Source organism: Ictidomys tridecemlineatus, chromosome 8, assembly GCF_052094955.1.
Source record: "Ictidomys tridecemlineatus isolate mIctTri1 chromosome 8, mIctTri1.hap1, whole genome shotgun sequence".
Classification (NCBI taxonomy): domain Eukaryota; kingdom Metazoa; phylum Chordata; class Mammalia; order Rodentia; family Sciuridae; genus Ictidomys; species Ictidomys tridecemlineatus.
This window is the reverse complement of record NC_135484.1, coordinates 36,722,761-36,741,067: the sequence shown is the minus strand read 5'-3', so window position 1 is coordinate 36,741,067 and position 18,307 is coordinate 36,722,761. Positions and strand designations below refer to the sequence as shown.

The window sequence follows — 18,307 nt, the reverse complement described above, 5'->3', positions numbered from 1 at the left end:
AAATTTATTGAAGAGAAACCACATATTGCAACTATACTGGGCAGATATCCATCAATAAAGAAACTTTCATACACAACACTGCTCTAGAATTAAGTCCAGGAAGAGAGCATGTGGTAGAAAGAATAATGCTACTGCCATAATATCTATGTCCTAATACTACCTTACATTACAAAATGCTACCTTACATTACAAAAATGACTTTGCAGATGTTATTAAGCTATGGAGCTTGAGATGGGAAGATTATCTTAGATTATCTAAAGAGGCCCAATGCAATAAATAACATGGACTCCCTAGAAAGGAAGGCAAGATGTTCAGAGTCAAAAAAAGAAATTTAGTGATGGAAACAGAAATTAGAGTAAGCTCTTTGAAAATGGAGGAAGAGGCCATGAGCCAAAGAATGCAGGTGGCTTCTAGAGGTTGGGGGAAAAAAGCAAGAAAATGAATTCTCCCCTAGAGCCTCCAGAAGGAATGCAGCCTCCTGTTGCCATGACTTTAGGACTCATGACTTTCAGAATTATACAATACTAAGTTTGCTTTGGTTTAAGACCTTATGTTTTTAGTAATTTGTTACATTCGCAACAGAAAACTAATACACATGACAATTGGTATTCCTATTCCTCTCTTAATGAACATTACTTATCTCCAGTTCTTTTTGTAATAAATAAAATGGCAATAAGAGTTTTTAATCTGCAGAAGCATATACTAGATTATGAAAAATGAAACACAAGAGAAAGCCAGGGATTTCAGGCCAGCAGGGATATGTGCAGTTTATGTTGATGATTTGCTTTCAGTAAAACACAATGAAAATGCCTGATTTGTTGCATTTAAAAATGCTTATATCATGATTAATTTCTAGCTCACAATAAGGTTAGAGAGCTAATTATATGTTTGTGTGTGAACTTGAGGGGGTGAGTAGGCCTCGTGTGGAAATAAAAATTAAGATGGCTGCTGTGTGATCAAGAGAAAGAGAAAAACTTCTTTGTGAACCTCAGAAATCAAATGTGACAGGGAGCAGTTTTTTTCACAGACACAAGTCCCTCAGTTTTTAATCTTCATTTGAAGAGTGCAGTTGGGAAAGAATGTGCCTTCAAGACCCCAACAATTTTCAGTCCTGGCACTTCAGTGGAATTGCTGTCTGTTTCAAGAGAATTATTGCTTACTGATCATGGCCTGGCAAACAATCACTTATAGATTAATGCCTATACAGATCCTCAGCACCAATCTAAATTTGTTCAAAACAATTTGTGTAACTGCAATAGCCAATGCAAAATTTTTCAGAACAAATTATTTCTCTTTACCCCATTATTTTAATTTTTCCCTTTAAAAATCTCCTCCTTCCCCTTGACAGAAAGAAAACTCATTAGGATTCTAATTAAATCTGTGTCTCCTGATTTGAAAATCTGAATCAAAATGGTCTCTGCTTTTATTTTCACATCATTTATGATTTCTTGGTTCACACTGGTCATTGCAGGTACTTCATTTTTTTTTGAGATGAATGGAAAGTCACTGGAGAGGTCTGAGGGAAAGAGTGACATTATCTAAGCTAAATATGGCTCTTCTGTTGAAGATAAATAGGAACAGGCTGAGACACAGTTGGGAGGGTGTTGCAATAATCCAAGCATCCAAGTGAGAAACAATGGTGGCTTGGCCAAGGGTGGTAGTAGATATAGTGTGATGTGACCAGATAGGTTAAGTAGAGCTGACATGTTTGCTGAAAGATTGAATGTAGGAGTGAGAAGTAGGAAGCCCAAGCTGATTCCAAGATTTTTCTGACTTGAGAAATTTAAAGGACAGAAGTACCATAAGTTCTGATAGGAATGATGGTGGAAGGAACAGTTTTGGGGTTCAGGGGAAGATCAAAGGCTATTTTTGGTCATGTTACATTTAAGATGATATTTAGTTTCAGTCCAGTAAAGAACTGAGTATGCATGTCTGAAATTTAGGAAAGAAAATAATCAGGAGATGTAAATTTTGATCTTATACCCATTTTGGAGGAGATTGAAGATATAGCATGTGTGTATGTATGTTGATGGAAAAATTCATCAAAGAAGCACAATTCATGAAGCAGAAGTGATGAGAGAACTGCTAGGGAAACAAAGGGAAAAAAAGGGAGAAGGCTCGAATCTAGGGCACAAGGGGAGTGGGATGCATTACATATATGGGAACAAACAGAGGTTAGGTGAGTAGATGTAGTGAAAACATGCAGAAACTCCTTACAGTTGCTTGATTTTTTTTTTTTAGTGAAGCAATGCTATCAACTGAAAACGGTGGTGGAGTAGGAAGTGTAGGGAGGTTTGAGGAGAAAATGCATGACACTATTATTTAAGAGGATAGTTGAACAAAATACTTTAGAAATATCCAAGGATTTCAGCAATACTTAGAGCTCATGCCAGTGGACATAAATTTAATTTGAAACAGGACACAGGAGTATGTATGTGGTCTTCTTAATCCATTATTAGTCAGAAAGCCTGCTTAGGCAGGGTTGAGATTTGTCGGGGGAGTATGAAAAAATGAATGAATGACTAGAGAGTTGAGGAGAAATGAAAGGGAGCATAATGACACACAATCGACTGCCAGGGGGAAGAGAAGGCACAAGGTGGGACTGGGGCATCAGAGGGACAGAGGTATGGGAGCCACAGAACAGAGAGAGGGCAGTAATCTTAGTGGTATCTAAGAATTGTTGTAGTTGGGATTCTGAAGAAACAAAGTTCAAAAGCTGGAAATGAGGTTGAAGAATAAGATGTTTGCATTGAGAATATAGAAGAGTAAAATATTTTTAACAATAAGGATTAGTGTATGACCACAGGCATGAGTGGCTTATATAGAGGGTAAGAAAAGATCACTGACAGAGAGGTGGTCTTGGAAATGAGAGACAAGATAGTGGAAGGATCATCTGTGTGGATATTTGGAGCATAATAATTATTATACCAGTACTGTTAGAGGTCATTATAATCATGTTGGTTCTCAACATGATTCATTATAATTCATTATAATCATGTTGGTTCTCATACCAGCAGTATCAGCGCCTCCTGAATATTTGGTTAGAAATACAGATAATTGAGTTACACTCACATGTCGTGAATCAGAAAATCTGGACTTGGGGGACCATGCAATGTTTTAACAAGCCCTGAGTGGTTCTGACGCAGATATAACTTTGAGAACTACTTTTACGGTAGCGCAGAAGATGTAAACTCTAGATTCTTGAAGAAATAAATTAGTATTTAAACTATACCTGAAAATTATTGCAAAGCTCAATGGGAGGGTTCCTAAAATGAAAGGGAGAAACATTTGTAAAGAAAAACTAGAAACATGAAAAGAGATAAGGCAAGATCAAACAAAATTATGGAAAGGTGAAAACTGTTAACTGTTCGTTTTAGATGACCAGGCCTTGCTAGGAAGATACTGGTTCTTAAGGAATCCTGATAAAAACACCACTTTTTTTTTTCTCCATTCATCTACTTTTTAGTCCATTGGTACTAGGTTCAGTTTTAGAGGAAAAGGTTGAAGAACAAGTGTAGCTGCCCTGGCATATCAATTAATCTCTTCCTAATTTCTCATCTTTTTTAGGGAACCTACATGAAGCCGTTTGGATGCAGAAGCAATTCCAGCAAGCTCTGCACTTTATAGTCTTTAGGGAGCAGCCGGGACCCGCCCCCGTGGGCGTTTCCCACCTAACCGCCGGCGCTTCCGGCGGCGGAGCGCGCGTGCCTGACGTCATTGTGGAGCGCCGCGGGCTCTCAGTTGGCGGCGGATTCAAAAGGCCCAACGCAGTGTCCGGGACCCAGGCAGTCGTTAGAGCGCTGGAGTTCTCTTTACTTCCTCAGTATTGGTTAGCTTGAGCAGATCTCGAGAGGACCTCGGCAGCTGAGGCGGCCGGTGCCCGAGCGGGAGAATGGCGCTTTCGACCACGGTCTCCCAGAGGAAGCAGATCAAGCGGAAGGCTCCCCGAGGCTTTCTCAAGCGCGTCTTCAAACAACGGAAGCCTCACCTTCGTCTGGAGTCGCGTGGAGATTTACTGGTGAGAGAGTTCATCCTTTCTCGGCTGGGAATGGGGCCGGGGGAAGTAAGGGAAAATGGCCTCAGCCATCGTTGCTTGCTCCAGGCCGGTGTTTCAGGCATTTCCAGCATTAACGAGGCAGCTTTGCCGCTGCCGGCACGTCCATTCTTACTCCTGACCCCTGGCTATACTGGCATTCTCCGGAATATGGATATCTGGAACTTCTTAAAGGAACGCTGTCAGGAACATCAGCTCAAGGAGAAAACTATCCTTTGTCGATGTTTAGGAGTACCATTTGGCATTGTGATTTGCTTCCTTGAGAAGACTATGAGTGATATGCCCTTGAAATCGTTTGAAATTCAAAATGGGTCATATTTTTTTGTGTAATTATTGTGATAAGCATTTTTAAGCTGCTCCTTCTTCGCTCCCTCATTTTTAAATAAATGTTAATCAAACTCATTGTCCTATTTCCTCTATAGTAGGCTGCTTACTAAAGAACTCTGATCCCAAAGGGCACCTAACTGTGAGTTCATTTTTCTAGACAATTAATATAATGCTTGTTAGTTCAATTTTTACGCCAGCCCATTAAAGCCTGTTTAACTGACCTATATTACCTGAAGCATGATGTTTTCCTAATAAGTAGCCTCAAACAAATCACTGTATGATATTTCTGTCTTGAAGTAAATTCAGTTTCTGTGTTGAATACTTGGAATACATATTCCTCTAGCAGAGTGAACACTATTCCCCCAGGCTTAAACCATAGGAAGCACTTCCTGAGGCTTGTCATAAGGACTTTTTTTGAGTAAAGGAGCCATCATAAGTGGACATTTAATTTCCAGAAGATCAAGGTACAGAATTCTGGATAACAAAGTAGTCTTCAGCATGCACTATTCCACCTGTTTTTAAATTTAATTTTTTTCCAACCTCCCCTTTTCTCTCTAGGCTCTCAAAATTCTCCACTGATTTTCCATCTGTTGCCTTCTTTAAGGGAGTCTGTTTTTTTCTAAATTATTGTAACATTGTCTCCACTTTTCTCTAGTTTGGTCTTCAAAGCCTTTGGCAACCTTTCTTCCTGTTTTAGTCAGCTTTTTTTTTTTTTTTTCTGTTGTGAGTAAAAGACTTGACCAGAACAATTTTAGGGGAGGAAAAGTTGGCTCCATTCCTTGGGGATCTAGGTGAGGCTGAACATCATAGAAGTGTGTGGAGTAGGGAAGCAGCCCACATGATGATCATCAAGCAGAGAGAGACTCTAGTTTCCAGATGGAAAATATATACCCCATAGACACTTCCCTAATGGCCTGCTGCCTCTAGCCACACCCCACCCATCTTCAATCTCCAGTCTATCAGGAGATTTGGTTCAGACTTTGGTAACACAATCATTTCTTCTCCAAACCTTCTTGCATTGGCTCACGTGATCTTTTGGGGAACACCTGACATTCAAATCATAACACCCCGCTAGAAAAGTACTACTTCTAATATCTTGTGCCCTCATTTTTGTTCCTTTTTAATATTCTATAAGAAAAGGCAGTTCATGCTGTTGTGTTCTCCCTCTCCCCTTTGGTGGTAGTACAAATGGTACAAATGGGCTGAATTAAGATGAAATTGACTTTCAGTACAATTTTAGGTGGTTTATTCTGGATTTTTTTACAGGGACTTTGGAATGTGGGGGAAAAATGTACCTCTTCAAGGATATTCAGGAATCTACCAGCTGGTGCAGATGGTTTGGAAAAATTTCTCAAGTAGTCAGCTTCTTCTCAATGTCCACTTTTTTCTGCCCCAGAGTAACTGTGGACAGATGGGCTCCATGGTGGGGTGGAATATAGTGGCATTGAAGAGAAAGGGGACTGGATATTCCAAGCCTAGGCAGTGGTGGGGAAAAGAAGTCTTGTGGCCACTAGCTATTCTCAAGTGGTATGCATGTTTTCTGTGGTGTTCATTAAACAGTTCTCCTTCTCTGTATTGTGTATGGCATGCATTAGCCTGCTTTCTTCGTTTATGTGTCTCTGTTTACCATTGACACTTCATAATCTTACCCAGCAGGTGTCCCACATTAGCTATGAAATGTTATACAATTAAAACAGTCTGTTTTGATCTCTTTTCTGAATATGAGCATCAATTAAGAGTATATATTATACTGTGGCTCCTAGTGTAATATGCAGTTCTTGAGAGGAAAAAAAACATCTATCACCCTTTATTTTTAAAAAACAAAACTGTCTATTTTTGTGTGCTTATTAACATGATATTTATTTATTTTATTTTACACATACTTCTTCTGCCTGAAGATGTCTTCACCCTTCATTTGGCAAACTAATACTTTTAAACTCTAATTCAAATGCTACTTTTTTAGTGAAACCACCTTAATCTCCTTAAATGGAATCAAATTTAGCTTCATTTTTATTATTTGCTGTCATACATTTGACTGATTTTTTTCATGGTTTTATTTACCCACTAATCTGGAAACTTGAAATGAGAACTTTTTATATTCCTCAGTGTTTACAACAATGCCTTGAAAATTCCCAGTGCATTGATAATATTGGAAATACATGGTACCTATATTTGGATTGATATAGATTTTAGCAATTTCCTCAAAGTTTCTTTTTCTTAACAGTTTTTCTGCACTGGCTTTTTGTTATTTTGTACTTGATTGTATATCCCCAGGATCTGTGTAGATTTAACATCTGTTAAATTTAAATGAATCATTCAGTTTTCTAATGGTTCACTTAATTTTTATATTTATCATAGAATGCCCTGCAAATATTTGGGGCTTATGGTTTATATAACATTGAAAAGTGCTGGCTGGGTGTGGTGGTACACACCTGTAATCCCAGTGCCTCGGGAAGCTGAGGCACAAACTCAAACCCAGCCTCAGCAAAATCGAGGTGCTAAGCAACTCAGTGAGACCCTGCCTCTAAATAAAGTACAAAATAGGGCTGAGATGTGGCTCAGTGATCATTTGCCCCTGAGTTCAATCCCTGGTAGCCCCCCACCCCACCAAAAAAAAAAAAAAATATTGAAAAGTGCTACGATAAAGGGAGAAAGAAATCAGGCTGACCCAGGCTTTTGGTCAATTGAGACAGTAAAGAAATGGAAATATTTTCGTAAGTTGTCTTTTGATTTACCATTACAGCAAGCTAATTTTTTCAAAGTAAATTAATGATGTAAAAGTTTGTCTTTTTAAAATTTGGATACCTAACTAAATTCCTTGAAACTAGTTTTTGTTCTGACTATTTAAAAAATTAAGCTGTAGTTCATTTCAGTGACTCAGTTGAATTAACTGTTTGATTTTACGGATATAGGTTGCTTCAATTTTTTTTTTCTTTTTTTTTTTTTTTTGTGTGTGTGTGTGTGAGAGAGAGAGAGAGAGAGAGAGAGAGAGAGAGAGAGAGAGATCTAAAAAGGAATGCTGTATGTTTAGCTCATGGAAGTGAAGAGGAAAAGGAAAGTACATGCCATCAAGGATACTAGCATGATCTCTGTATGGTTTAGTTGGTTTTCTTTTTTCTCCTTAAAGTTTCTTTTCTTTTTCTCCTTATTTGGGGATATATGGAGGGATCTTTTGGTCGTGTAAGAATAATTTGCTACTTACCTTGTATTGGGAAGTGGACTGAAGGTCACTTGGGGAACAACATTGATAAGGATAGGAGTAGTTCTTGCACTTATAGTACATTGGAGAAGAAAGTTAAGTGTGAAATTAATGTATAATATAGTATGTGTGGTGATAGGAAGTAAGGATGAAATCATTGATCTGTATAATCTTCTGTATTACAGAAGTTGGGCTTTCAGGGCAGTCTACCTGCCAAAAGAATTTTTGGAGGTAACGTTCATTGGATTTCTAAAAGAACTTCAGAAGATTTAGTGTAAAACTGAGAGCTGAGACAAATCAGAGGTGAAACTGGAAAGGCCAATTCAAGTAGAGTGGAGTGTTAAGGGATATAGAATTTACCCTGAGGGCATCTGGAAGCTATTTATTTTTAAAAGTGGAAAATAAGATTAACAGATGAAATTGTGCTGTATTATGGAGGTGTTTTTTTTTTTTCCCTGAATATTGAACCCAGGGCTTTATACATACTATTTAAATGCTGTACCACGGAGCTATATCCCAAGCTCTGTGGAGTATTTTTGCTATAAAAGGAGATGGAATATCATTGAAAGTTTAAAACAAATTAAGTTTCTTGGTAAAATGTAAAGAGTTAGAATTGGAGTGTTTTGCCTCAGGGTACTTTGAAAATCCACGAAGACAATGTGTCAAGTACAAGAAAAATATTATCTTCATAGGTTCTTCATCTTATTAAATTTAAATTTCTAAACTCTTTTCTTCATATACCACTGGAATACTCTTAAACACCTAATAACAACTCAGAGGTGTAACATTATCTGATTAACATTTAGTGAGCTCTGAGGATGTATTTGTGCGCTGTACACAAGATGAACATTAAGTATTAATTGTTTTAACTGCAGAGATTGTGTATTATGTAAATAACAATAGAAGTTATATGTTAAATATACTATCTAGACTACAAATTAGTACAACCACTCTGGAAAGCAGCATGGAGATTCCTCACAAAACTGGGAATGGAACCATCATTTGACCCAGCTGTCCCACTCCTGGGTTTATACAGAAAGGACTTAAAAATAGCATACTATGGTGATGTAGCCACATCATTGTTTATAGCAGCACAATAACCAACCTAGATGCACTTCAACAGATGAATGGAAAAAGAAATTGTGGCATATATATTCAATGGAATATTACTCAGCCATAAAGAATAATGACTTTATGACATTTGCTGGTAAATGGATGGATCTGGAGTTTTTCATGCTAAGTGAAATAAGCTAATCCCCCCAAACCAAGGGTTAAATGTTTTTGCTGATATGTGGAAGCTAAGCCACAAGGGTTGGGGTTCGGAGGAGAATAGAAGTTCAGTGGTTTTGACAAGAGGAATGAAGGGAAGGTAAGGGGGATAGGAATAGGAAAGACAATGGGATAAATCTGCTACAAATTTTCTATGTACATATATGAGTTCACAAGACTGGGATTCTAATAGAATATAGTCCATGTTTGTATAAATATATCAAAATAAATTGTCATGTATAACTAAAAAGAAAAACAAAAAGGATACTAACTAGATCCAAGTTGCTAATGCCCTCAGGCACCTTGCAGAAGCAAAGAATGGGAAAGATGTGAACAGTAATATAAAGGAGCATTACATATGATCCTAGAGGGAGGATTGAGATAGGACTTCAGTGCTCACTTTATTCTCTCTTGCTTGAGCTATATATATTTTACCAGTTTTCAAGGTGTGTGCATACAGATTGAGTAGCACTTTTTTGGTTTTGGATCTCTATTTTGAGTAAAATTAGTAATGTTAAAGAGCATATTCAGATAGTGAGATTTTATATATATATATATTACATATATATTTATATATATACACACACACATATATTTTATATAAACAATTTCTAATGTAAGCATTTATATATATGTGTATATATGGGACATATATAAGAACATGACATAAATCTGATGATATATGTGTTTTGCTTATATGTAAATCTTGTTTCTGTAAGAATATATAAGAAACTGGCTATCATGGTTGGTTAAGGATGATGTGAAAGAGTGACTTATTTTTGACAGTCTATGCTCTTATATTTTATATTTTGTACTGTTATTTGGAAATAATTACATTCTCACAAGAAGGTGCAAAAATGGTACAGAGTTCCCATGTATCCTTTACCCAACTTTCTACAGTTTCTTTACACAATTAGAACCCTTTAAGCTTTTGAATGTTGTACTGTTTATATTATCAAATAGTTTTTAAAAAGGAGGTTTAAAGATTATTAATTATAGGTATGATTATTTTATGGAATTCAAGATAAGTAGGTTGACTTTGGCATGAAATTTTGTACTTCAACATTCTTTAGAAATTTTAGTTGTTATTTATTTTTAAATAAATTTTTGTAATTAAATATCTGGCTAAAATATCTTCTTAGATGTCTCATAGTGAATTAAGAGTTTTGATTTGATATTTTCTGGAAATTTAAATACATTACAAGTTTAAGTTTATTTGAAATCAGAAGTAGGACTCTAAGTTTTGTTATATAGTGATGCTTTTCAACCTTGTTTCTTGTATTACAAATGACTGCCTCTATGGATGAAATCTAAGATTGAGTTATATTAAACTGAATTCTATTTAGCTTTGTAGTTACTTGACTTAACTATTAGTAGCAAATAATATAATAAATTTTGACCAGAAACTTTATATAACCTTGAAATCTCTCAGAAATTTCTTTGCAGTGATTTCAATTTTCCCTATTTATTTTCCAGCTTTGTTTTGAGATTTGAATGACTTATGAATGAAACCTCTTACAGAAAAGATTGTATTTTTAAAAGTCATTTCGTACTATTATTTCAAACACATTAGTGTTTTAGCTTAAAAATTGGTTTGGATTTTCTCTTTTAAAGGTTCATTTGAACTGTTTACTCTTTGTTCATCGATTAGCAGAAGAGTCCAGGGCAAATGCTTGTGAGGATAAATGTGGAGTCATTAACAAGGATCATGTACTGGCTGCAGCAAAGGTAAAATCGAATTTCTTATTCTTGAGTTAGAGTTAACTTAAAAAATACCACCTGAGTCATTACCTCTGCCTGATTAAGGTACCCTTTTCAGCTTTGTTGTTTGAGTTGTTATTTGACTTTTCATATTGATGGATTTTTCATACTCACACACACGTACACATGTATATAATATGTATATTATGGATTTCTGATGGCAAGTTTAATGGCCACCATTTTATCACTAAATGGGAGAAAGTGAATGTTTGTTTGATTGGTAATCTGTGGGCAAAAAAACTTTATAACCTTGAAATTTGTCGAAACTTTTTTATTTTAAGTTTCCTGAATTATTTCCTAGCTTTGTTTTGAGATTTGATTGATTTACAAATTAAATCTCTTACAATCAGAGAAGATTGCATTTTATTGGTATAACTATATAATGTTAGAATATGATGCCTAGGACAGAATTTCCCAGATATGTTCCTGAGAATCTTCTTTCCAAAAGATGTTCATAGATGCCCCACCTCATAAGCTTCTATGTTCAGAAAAGTGAATATACCATACCTCCTTTATTAGTCACAGTGTTGTTTATATGTGGAGCTTTTCTATAAGAATCTGCAAGAAACTGGTCACTGTAATTGATGGGATGGTGTAGAAGAGAGAATTAGTTTTGACAGATTACCTTTTTGTTGACTTTCAAAAGATTTTTATTTTGAAATAGTTGTAGACTAACAATGTGCAAAAACAGTTTAGTGCTCCATGTACACTTTACCCATTTCCCACAAATGCCAACATCTTATATAACTATAGTTCTATAAAGTTATGAAAGTTTATGAGAAATGTACCAATATGAAACTTGCTGAACTCTGTTCAACTTGCATTTTATAAATTTATTTGAGTACATATAAATATTTAGCATTTTGTAAATTCATTTGAGTACATGACACTCTCTTTTCTGCTATCTGTATTAGTAGAATTGCTGGTCTAGATTATAGACCTGTTTGAGGGCCTCTGTGGAAGCCTTGGAGCATCTGTCAGTTTTAGGCTTTTTATGGGGCTGGGGATGTGGCTCAAGCAGTACTGCGCTCGCCTGGCATGCGCGGGGCACTGGATTTGATTCTCAGCACCACATAAAAATAAAATAAAGATATTGTGTCCACTGAAAACTAAAAAATAAATATTAAAAAAATATCTCTCTCAAAAAAAAAAGAGGCTTTTTATGTTCTCTTGCTGTTACAAACATTCTACTATTAAGAGTCACAATAAACTTTTCCCCTCTGAAAGGAAAGCAAGAACTCAGAGCTTAATGATGTGCGTGTTTAAACTTAGATTTGTCTTTATTAATAAACTATATAAGTGTACCTAGCCAAAACAGTATCCAAGTTCTTTTTCTTTCTTTTTTTTTTTTTTTTGTTTTAAGTTGGGAGACCAGTTAAGATCTTATTTTGTCTTATTTCTGTCACAGTGAAGTGTTTTGAAAATTGTCTACTTAATAGGCTGTTCAATAGAAGATGATCGGTCTTGATCTCCAACTGATATAATTCTAGCCCAAATGTGAGAAATTTTACATGTAGAGGATTTGTGCTACTTTATAGTTGTGAAATACCTGATTTGTAATAGCTTTTTGAGCATTCTCTATATCCTTCTGTCACCAATTTCTAAAAACTTCAAGTTTGAGAACATTAATCTGTATCCTTTTACAAGACAATTGAAGATATTAACAGCTAGAGGTAATTATTAAGACCAAGTTTTGAGGATGTAAACATGTTTTACATTCCATGAGAGAAGTAGACTATTTAGAGGAATTTAAGATCATTGTAAGGCAAAAATATTCCCTAATTACCTTCTGAACTGGCTTTTAAAAATGAGATAAAGACTTATATATTGCTCACAAAGGGCTATGAGGAATTATGTTTTGTTTTCTGTAGGTATAATATAAATTTTCATTTTTTTCCCTTCCACAGGTAATTCTAAAGAAGAGCAGAGGTTAAAAGTCAAGGAACGTGTTCTTGAAAATTATATGATATGCTGTTTTAGGTGGTAACAAGTCATTAACATGTTTTTTATTTTGGATTTTTTCTGTGGGTTATTAAAATATTGGCTAGATGAGGAATGTGTCTATTTTTTTGTTGGCATTGAAATATCTCAAACACAAAGGACTATTTTACATTTTAAAAAAATCTATTTTAAGAGAACTCTAGTTCTTTTTACTTGTTTTTTTCTTATAAATGTTTTAAATATCAAACATGAAGTCTGACTGTTTTAAATGGCTTGAAGAGATGTACTTTATACAATTAAGTTTATATATTTAGATTTAACCACAGCTGTGCAACAAATTTAATTTCTACAGAAGGACAATATGGAGTCAGATCAAGGTACATTTTAAATTTGTGTGCCCCCCCAGTGCTTTCACAAAGCAATACAATCTACTTTTTTGTTATATCAATAGTAACAATATAATTATCTGAACATCACTTGGGTTTTTTCAAAACACATCTTCTTCTCCAAACCAAAAAACAGGAATTTTGGTCAAATTCAGTTATTTTCTTCAAATTGTGTGGATTTAGTAGGTGGGATATTTTCTCCCCTTAAATCATTTAGAAGTTTATTGCATATATCCAATAGTGGTTGTTGTTGTTATTATTATTATTATTATTTAACTTTTTGAGCTCATTATAGATTCCAACTTGAAGCTACAAAGGTAGTACAAAGAGGACCCATGTATTCTATACTCAGTTTTCCCAATGGTTATGTCTTACATACTTACAGTATATCACAACCAGGAATTTTTTTTACAAGTAGTGTGTTTGTAGTTCTACACCATTTTATCATTTGTAGATTCATATAACTACTACCATAATCAATATATAGAACTATGTCATTACCACAAAATCTTCCTGATGCTGTTCTTTTATAGTTACACCTGGCCCACTATGTCTTCCACCCTGGCAAACATCCCTAACGCCTGGCAAGTACTAACTGTTCTCTGTCTCTGCAATTTTGTAGTTTTGAGAGTGTCATATAAATGAAATTACATAAGAGATGATCTTTGGAGAGTTGTTTTTTTTTTTTGTTGTTATTTTTTAACTCAGTATAGTGATTCATTCAAGTTGTCATGTTTTGGTAGTTCCTCTGTGTTCCCAAGTGATTTTTTTCATGGTGTGAGTTTATCACAATTTAACTGTTTACTTATTGATCGGTATTCTGTCCCCTTCCCCAGTTTTGGGCTATTAAAAATAAAATTGTTATGAACAATTGTATAGTTTTTATACATGTATCAATTTTCATGTCTCTGGGATAAATGCCTGGCAATTTGATTGCTGGGTCAAATGGTAAATATATGTTTAACTTTTAGAAAAGAAATCACCAAACTATTTAGAATGGCTGTATCATTTTATATTTCTATTAATAGTATATAGAAGATCACTGTCTTTACGTTCTCATAAACATTTACTGTTAATTTTTTTAATTTTAGTTATTCTTACAGTTTTAATTTGCAGTTTTGTAATGGCTTACACTCGTTTTAATTGCGCTGCTGAAACAAAGTAGTATAAAGTGAGCAGCTTATAAACAACAGATTTACTTCTCAGTTCTCATTGTTGGAAGTCTGAGATCAGTGTGTCACCATGCTTAAATTAACACTTGTGTTCTGGTTTTTTTTAGAGTTTTGAAATATTTTGAAAAGTTCTCAACATAAAGTTGCTTCTTCATTAGTTTTTATTATTGTTTAGATGAGATGCCCCCCCACTGGCCAAAGCTCCTGTTAATGCAGGAATATGCTGAGGTCAAATGTTTAAATTATGAGAGCCGTAAACTGATCAGTCCATCCTAGTTTCTATGAACTGTTAACTGGGTGGAAGAAGTGTGTGTGTGGATGCTTTGAAAGGGTTGTTCTTGCTGTGGCCCCTTCTTCCTCCACCACCTCTCTCTCTCTTTCCCCGCTTCCTGATCCTGCCATGCTCTGGGTAGTTTTCTCCCACACAACTCTTCCCCCATGATGTGCTATCTCTCCTTGGGCCCAGATCAGTGTAATCAGTTCTCTGTGGACTGAGATCTCTGAAACCATGAATCCCAAATAAACTTTTCCTACAAGTTTTTCTTGTTGAGTATTTTGTTCACAGTGACAAAAAAAAAAAAAAAAAAGTTGAATAAAACAGTTTTGTTTAATGATGGTATATATTAAGCAAAAAATTTCACTTTGACATTGGAACTAAGACATCCTGTTAGGAAGTTGCTACTCTTGGGATGTACTTATAAAATAATTTCCCAGAAAGTGACATTGGGATGATGGTGGACTAGGAGGTCTCAGTGCTCATGTGTTCCCCATAAAATAAAACATAACAAGAAATATTGTTGAAATTATCTTTGGAAAAACTTCATTGTATAATGAGGAACTTTCAGCAACTCCTAGCACAAAAAAGGAAGGCAAAAATAAATATTATAGAAGATCTTATGTATGTTCTAACATCCACTAACCCAGCATAACTTGTCACCAGAAGAATCTCTTCTACATGACCTCTCTCTGCAAGGCAAAACAATAGCAGGAAGATCTGGCAGCACTTGTCATTGCAGTGAACATCTGCCAGTTTTACCACCAAGGACTTTAAAGTCTGCCAATGATGATCTCAGCTATTGCACCTGCTCACAATACACACTGCTGTGCAACTTTGCCCTCAACCCCTTTAGGAAGAGCCGTTGATGTGCCTGCCACCCAAGGGCCTGACTTGCTGTGCTTCTGTCTCCATGCAGTTGTACGTATATTCTGGAGCTGAGGTTGCAACCTGCATACTTAGAACCCTAGCTCTGAGGCCATTTTGTGGAAGGCTGTATCTCTGATACTGATGCCACTGCTATAGAAAGCACACCTGTGTCCCAGTGTCCTAGTCAATGCATACACCCTTTGCAGTTTACTTAAAATACCTGATATAACCAACATTGTGTAAATAGCTATGCTGGATTGTTTAGGGAGTAAGGTTAAGAAAAAAATTCACATGTTCAGTACATGTGCAATTTTTTAAGAAAATATTTTCAATCTTTCAGGTTGAATTCACAGATGCAGAACCTGTGGATACATTGGGCTGACTATAATCATGTCAAATGTAAATGGATTAAATCCAGTCAATCAACATAGATTGAGGATTAAAAACAAAATAAATTGGTGATATATTGGCTACAAGATACTCTCTTTAAAGACACATAAGCTGAAAGGAAATGAATGGAAAATATACTTAAGTGATAACCAAAGGAAAGCAGAAATGTCTGTACATAGGCAAAATACTGTTTTAAGTCTAAAATTCTAGGCACCACAAAAGTTGATAGAGTATTATAAAAAGGCCAGTTCAACCGGAAGATATGATAGTGATATTTGTGAGCTTAACATTGGAGAACTTAAAGCTGATATTGACAGATGTGACATAATTAACAGTAATAAAATAGTAGTTTGGGACTTCAGTATTTTCTTCAAGCAAGAGATAACATCTAGACAAAAATTATTAAATGAACAAAACTGTAGGCCAAATGGTCCTAACAGACATATATAAAAATTTCCACTTAACAGTAGAATACAAATTCTCAAATGCTAATGGAACAGTTTCCAGGATGGACCACATATCACAGAATAAGTCTTAACAAATCTAAGGAGATTTAAATCATTCCAAGAATCTTCTGACCACATTGGAATGAAATTGAAAACATCAGTAATACTGGGAAATTAACAAATATTTGGAAACTTAACCGCACTCTTGAAAACTATTTTTTAAAAAACTTTTTGAAAAAAGATCAACAAACAGGCTAAGGGAATAAAGTAATTAGAATGGAAGAGGAGACATTACAACTGATGCCTCAGAAGTAAGAAGAAGAATTGTCAAGGACTATTTTGAACAATTATGTTCCAATTACTGGATAACTAGAAAAGTGGATAAATTCCTAGAAACAACTTATCAAGAGTGAATCACAAAGTGGAAAATCTGAACACACCAATAACAAATAAGAAAAATTAGTAATCAGAAATCTAATAAGAAAAACTCAGTACCAGATAACTTCAAGGGTGAATTCTACCAGAATTTCAAAATCTTTGTTTAACTTTCAAAAAATAGAAGAGGGAACTCGTTCTATAAGACTAACGTACTTTAATACCAAAACCAGACACAAACATACTGTCCTGATGTACATAGATATAAAATGCTAGCAAACAACACAGTAACGGATCCTAAGCCAACACCAAGTTGGGTTTGAGTTTGGGATGTAAAGATGGTCAACATATGCAAATAACACATCACATTAATGAATGAAAACCACCTGATCATGTTAGATGCAGAAAAGGCATATGATAAAGTTTAACATCTATTTAATTAAAACTTCACCAAACAGGTTTGGAAGGAATGTACTTCAATACAATGAAGACCGTATATGAATGCTCCTAGCTAACATTAATGGGAAAAACTGTAGAGCATTGCTTCTAATATCTGGAGAAAGCAGTCTACACTTATCACTTCAGCGTAGCCTTAGAGATCTTCTGGAGCAATTGGATAAGAAAAAGAAAAGATACTCAAGTCTGAAAGTAAGCAATAAAAATCTTTGTTTTCAATTCACTTGATCATATTGCAGGATATTTTATATATTCAAAACCTGAATTGTTTAAGGCTTAATGATCATACGAAATTCAGTCATGTTTCTGTATACAATGAAACAACCCAAGATGAAATTAAGAAAACAATACCATTCACAATAGCAAGTAACAACAAAAACCATAAAGCAAATAAATCTGAACAAAGAAGTGAAAAACTCATACATGATTATAACATTGATGAAGGAAATTAACAAAAGGATAAATGGAAAGAAATGTTCATGCATTAGAATAGTGTTAGGATGCAATGTTACTCAAAACAATCTACAGATTTAGTGATAATCAAAACCATGGCTCAGTGGTAGAGCCCATGCATGAGGCACTGGGTTCTATCCCCAACACCACATAAAAAAAAAGAAACAAAGGTATTTTAAAAAAATTCTAATGGCATTCCTTTAAGAGGGGAGGAAAAAAAAAAACCTGAAGTTTATATGGATGCCAATAAGACTTCAAATAGTCAAATTTGAGTAAGAAGAACAAAGCTGTGGGTATCCTGTGCTGCTACCAAAATATAATGCAAAGCTACAGTAATAAAAGAAATGTTTACATAATAGTGTACATACAGACAAATAGAACAGAGTACCCAGAAATAAGAGGATGTGTTGAATGAAAATTGGTCTTCCACAAGTGTGCCAAGGCAGTAGAGAAAAGGTATTCTCTTCAATAAATTGTGCTGGGAAAATTAGCCAAATACAGAAAAATGAAGTTGGACACCTATTTCATTCTGTAATCAACTCAAAATGGATTAAAGACTTAAATGAAAGACCTGAAATTATAAAATTGCTGGAGAAAAATAGGAATAAAGCTCTTGACCTTGACCTTTGTCTGGATATGACACCAAAAGCATAAACAACAGAAGTGAAAATACACAAAATTTCATCAAAAATTTCTACACAACAAAGGAAATAGTGAAGAAGCATCCTATGAAATGGGAAAAAAATGCTTGCAAAACATATCAAGTTAGTATCTAAAAAAAATAAATTTACAAGCCCAATAGCAAAAATAAAATAACTCCATTTAAAAAATGGGTAAAGATGTTATTAGTTCTCCAAGAGGATGCATAAGTGACAAACAGGTATATGAAAATGTGTCCAACCTCACAGGGATATTCATTTCAGAAATAATGAAA

General features: G+C 35.0%; 1 protein-coding gene across 1 annotated transcript; it reads left to right on the top strand.

Moving 5' to 3' along the window:
- Positions 1–3,703: 3,703 nt before the first annotated feature.
- Positions 3,704–12,666, top strand: Cenpw (centromere protein W). The gene is made up of 3 exons (XM_005335373.5): positions 3,704–4,018; positions 10,464–10,577; positions 12,518–12,666. Exons 1-3 carry the CDS (start codon positions 3,893–3,895, stop codon positions 12,542–12,544), a joined length of 267 nt encoding a protein of 88 aa, XP_005335430.1. The 5' UTR covers positions 3,704–3,892; the 3' UTR covers positions 12,545–12,666.
- Positions 12,667–18,307: the final 5,641 nt, after the last annotated feature.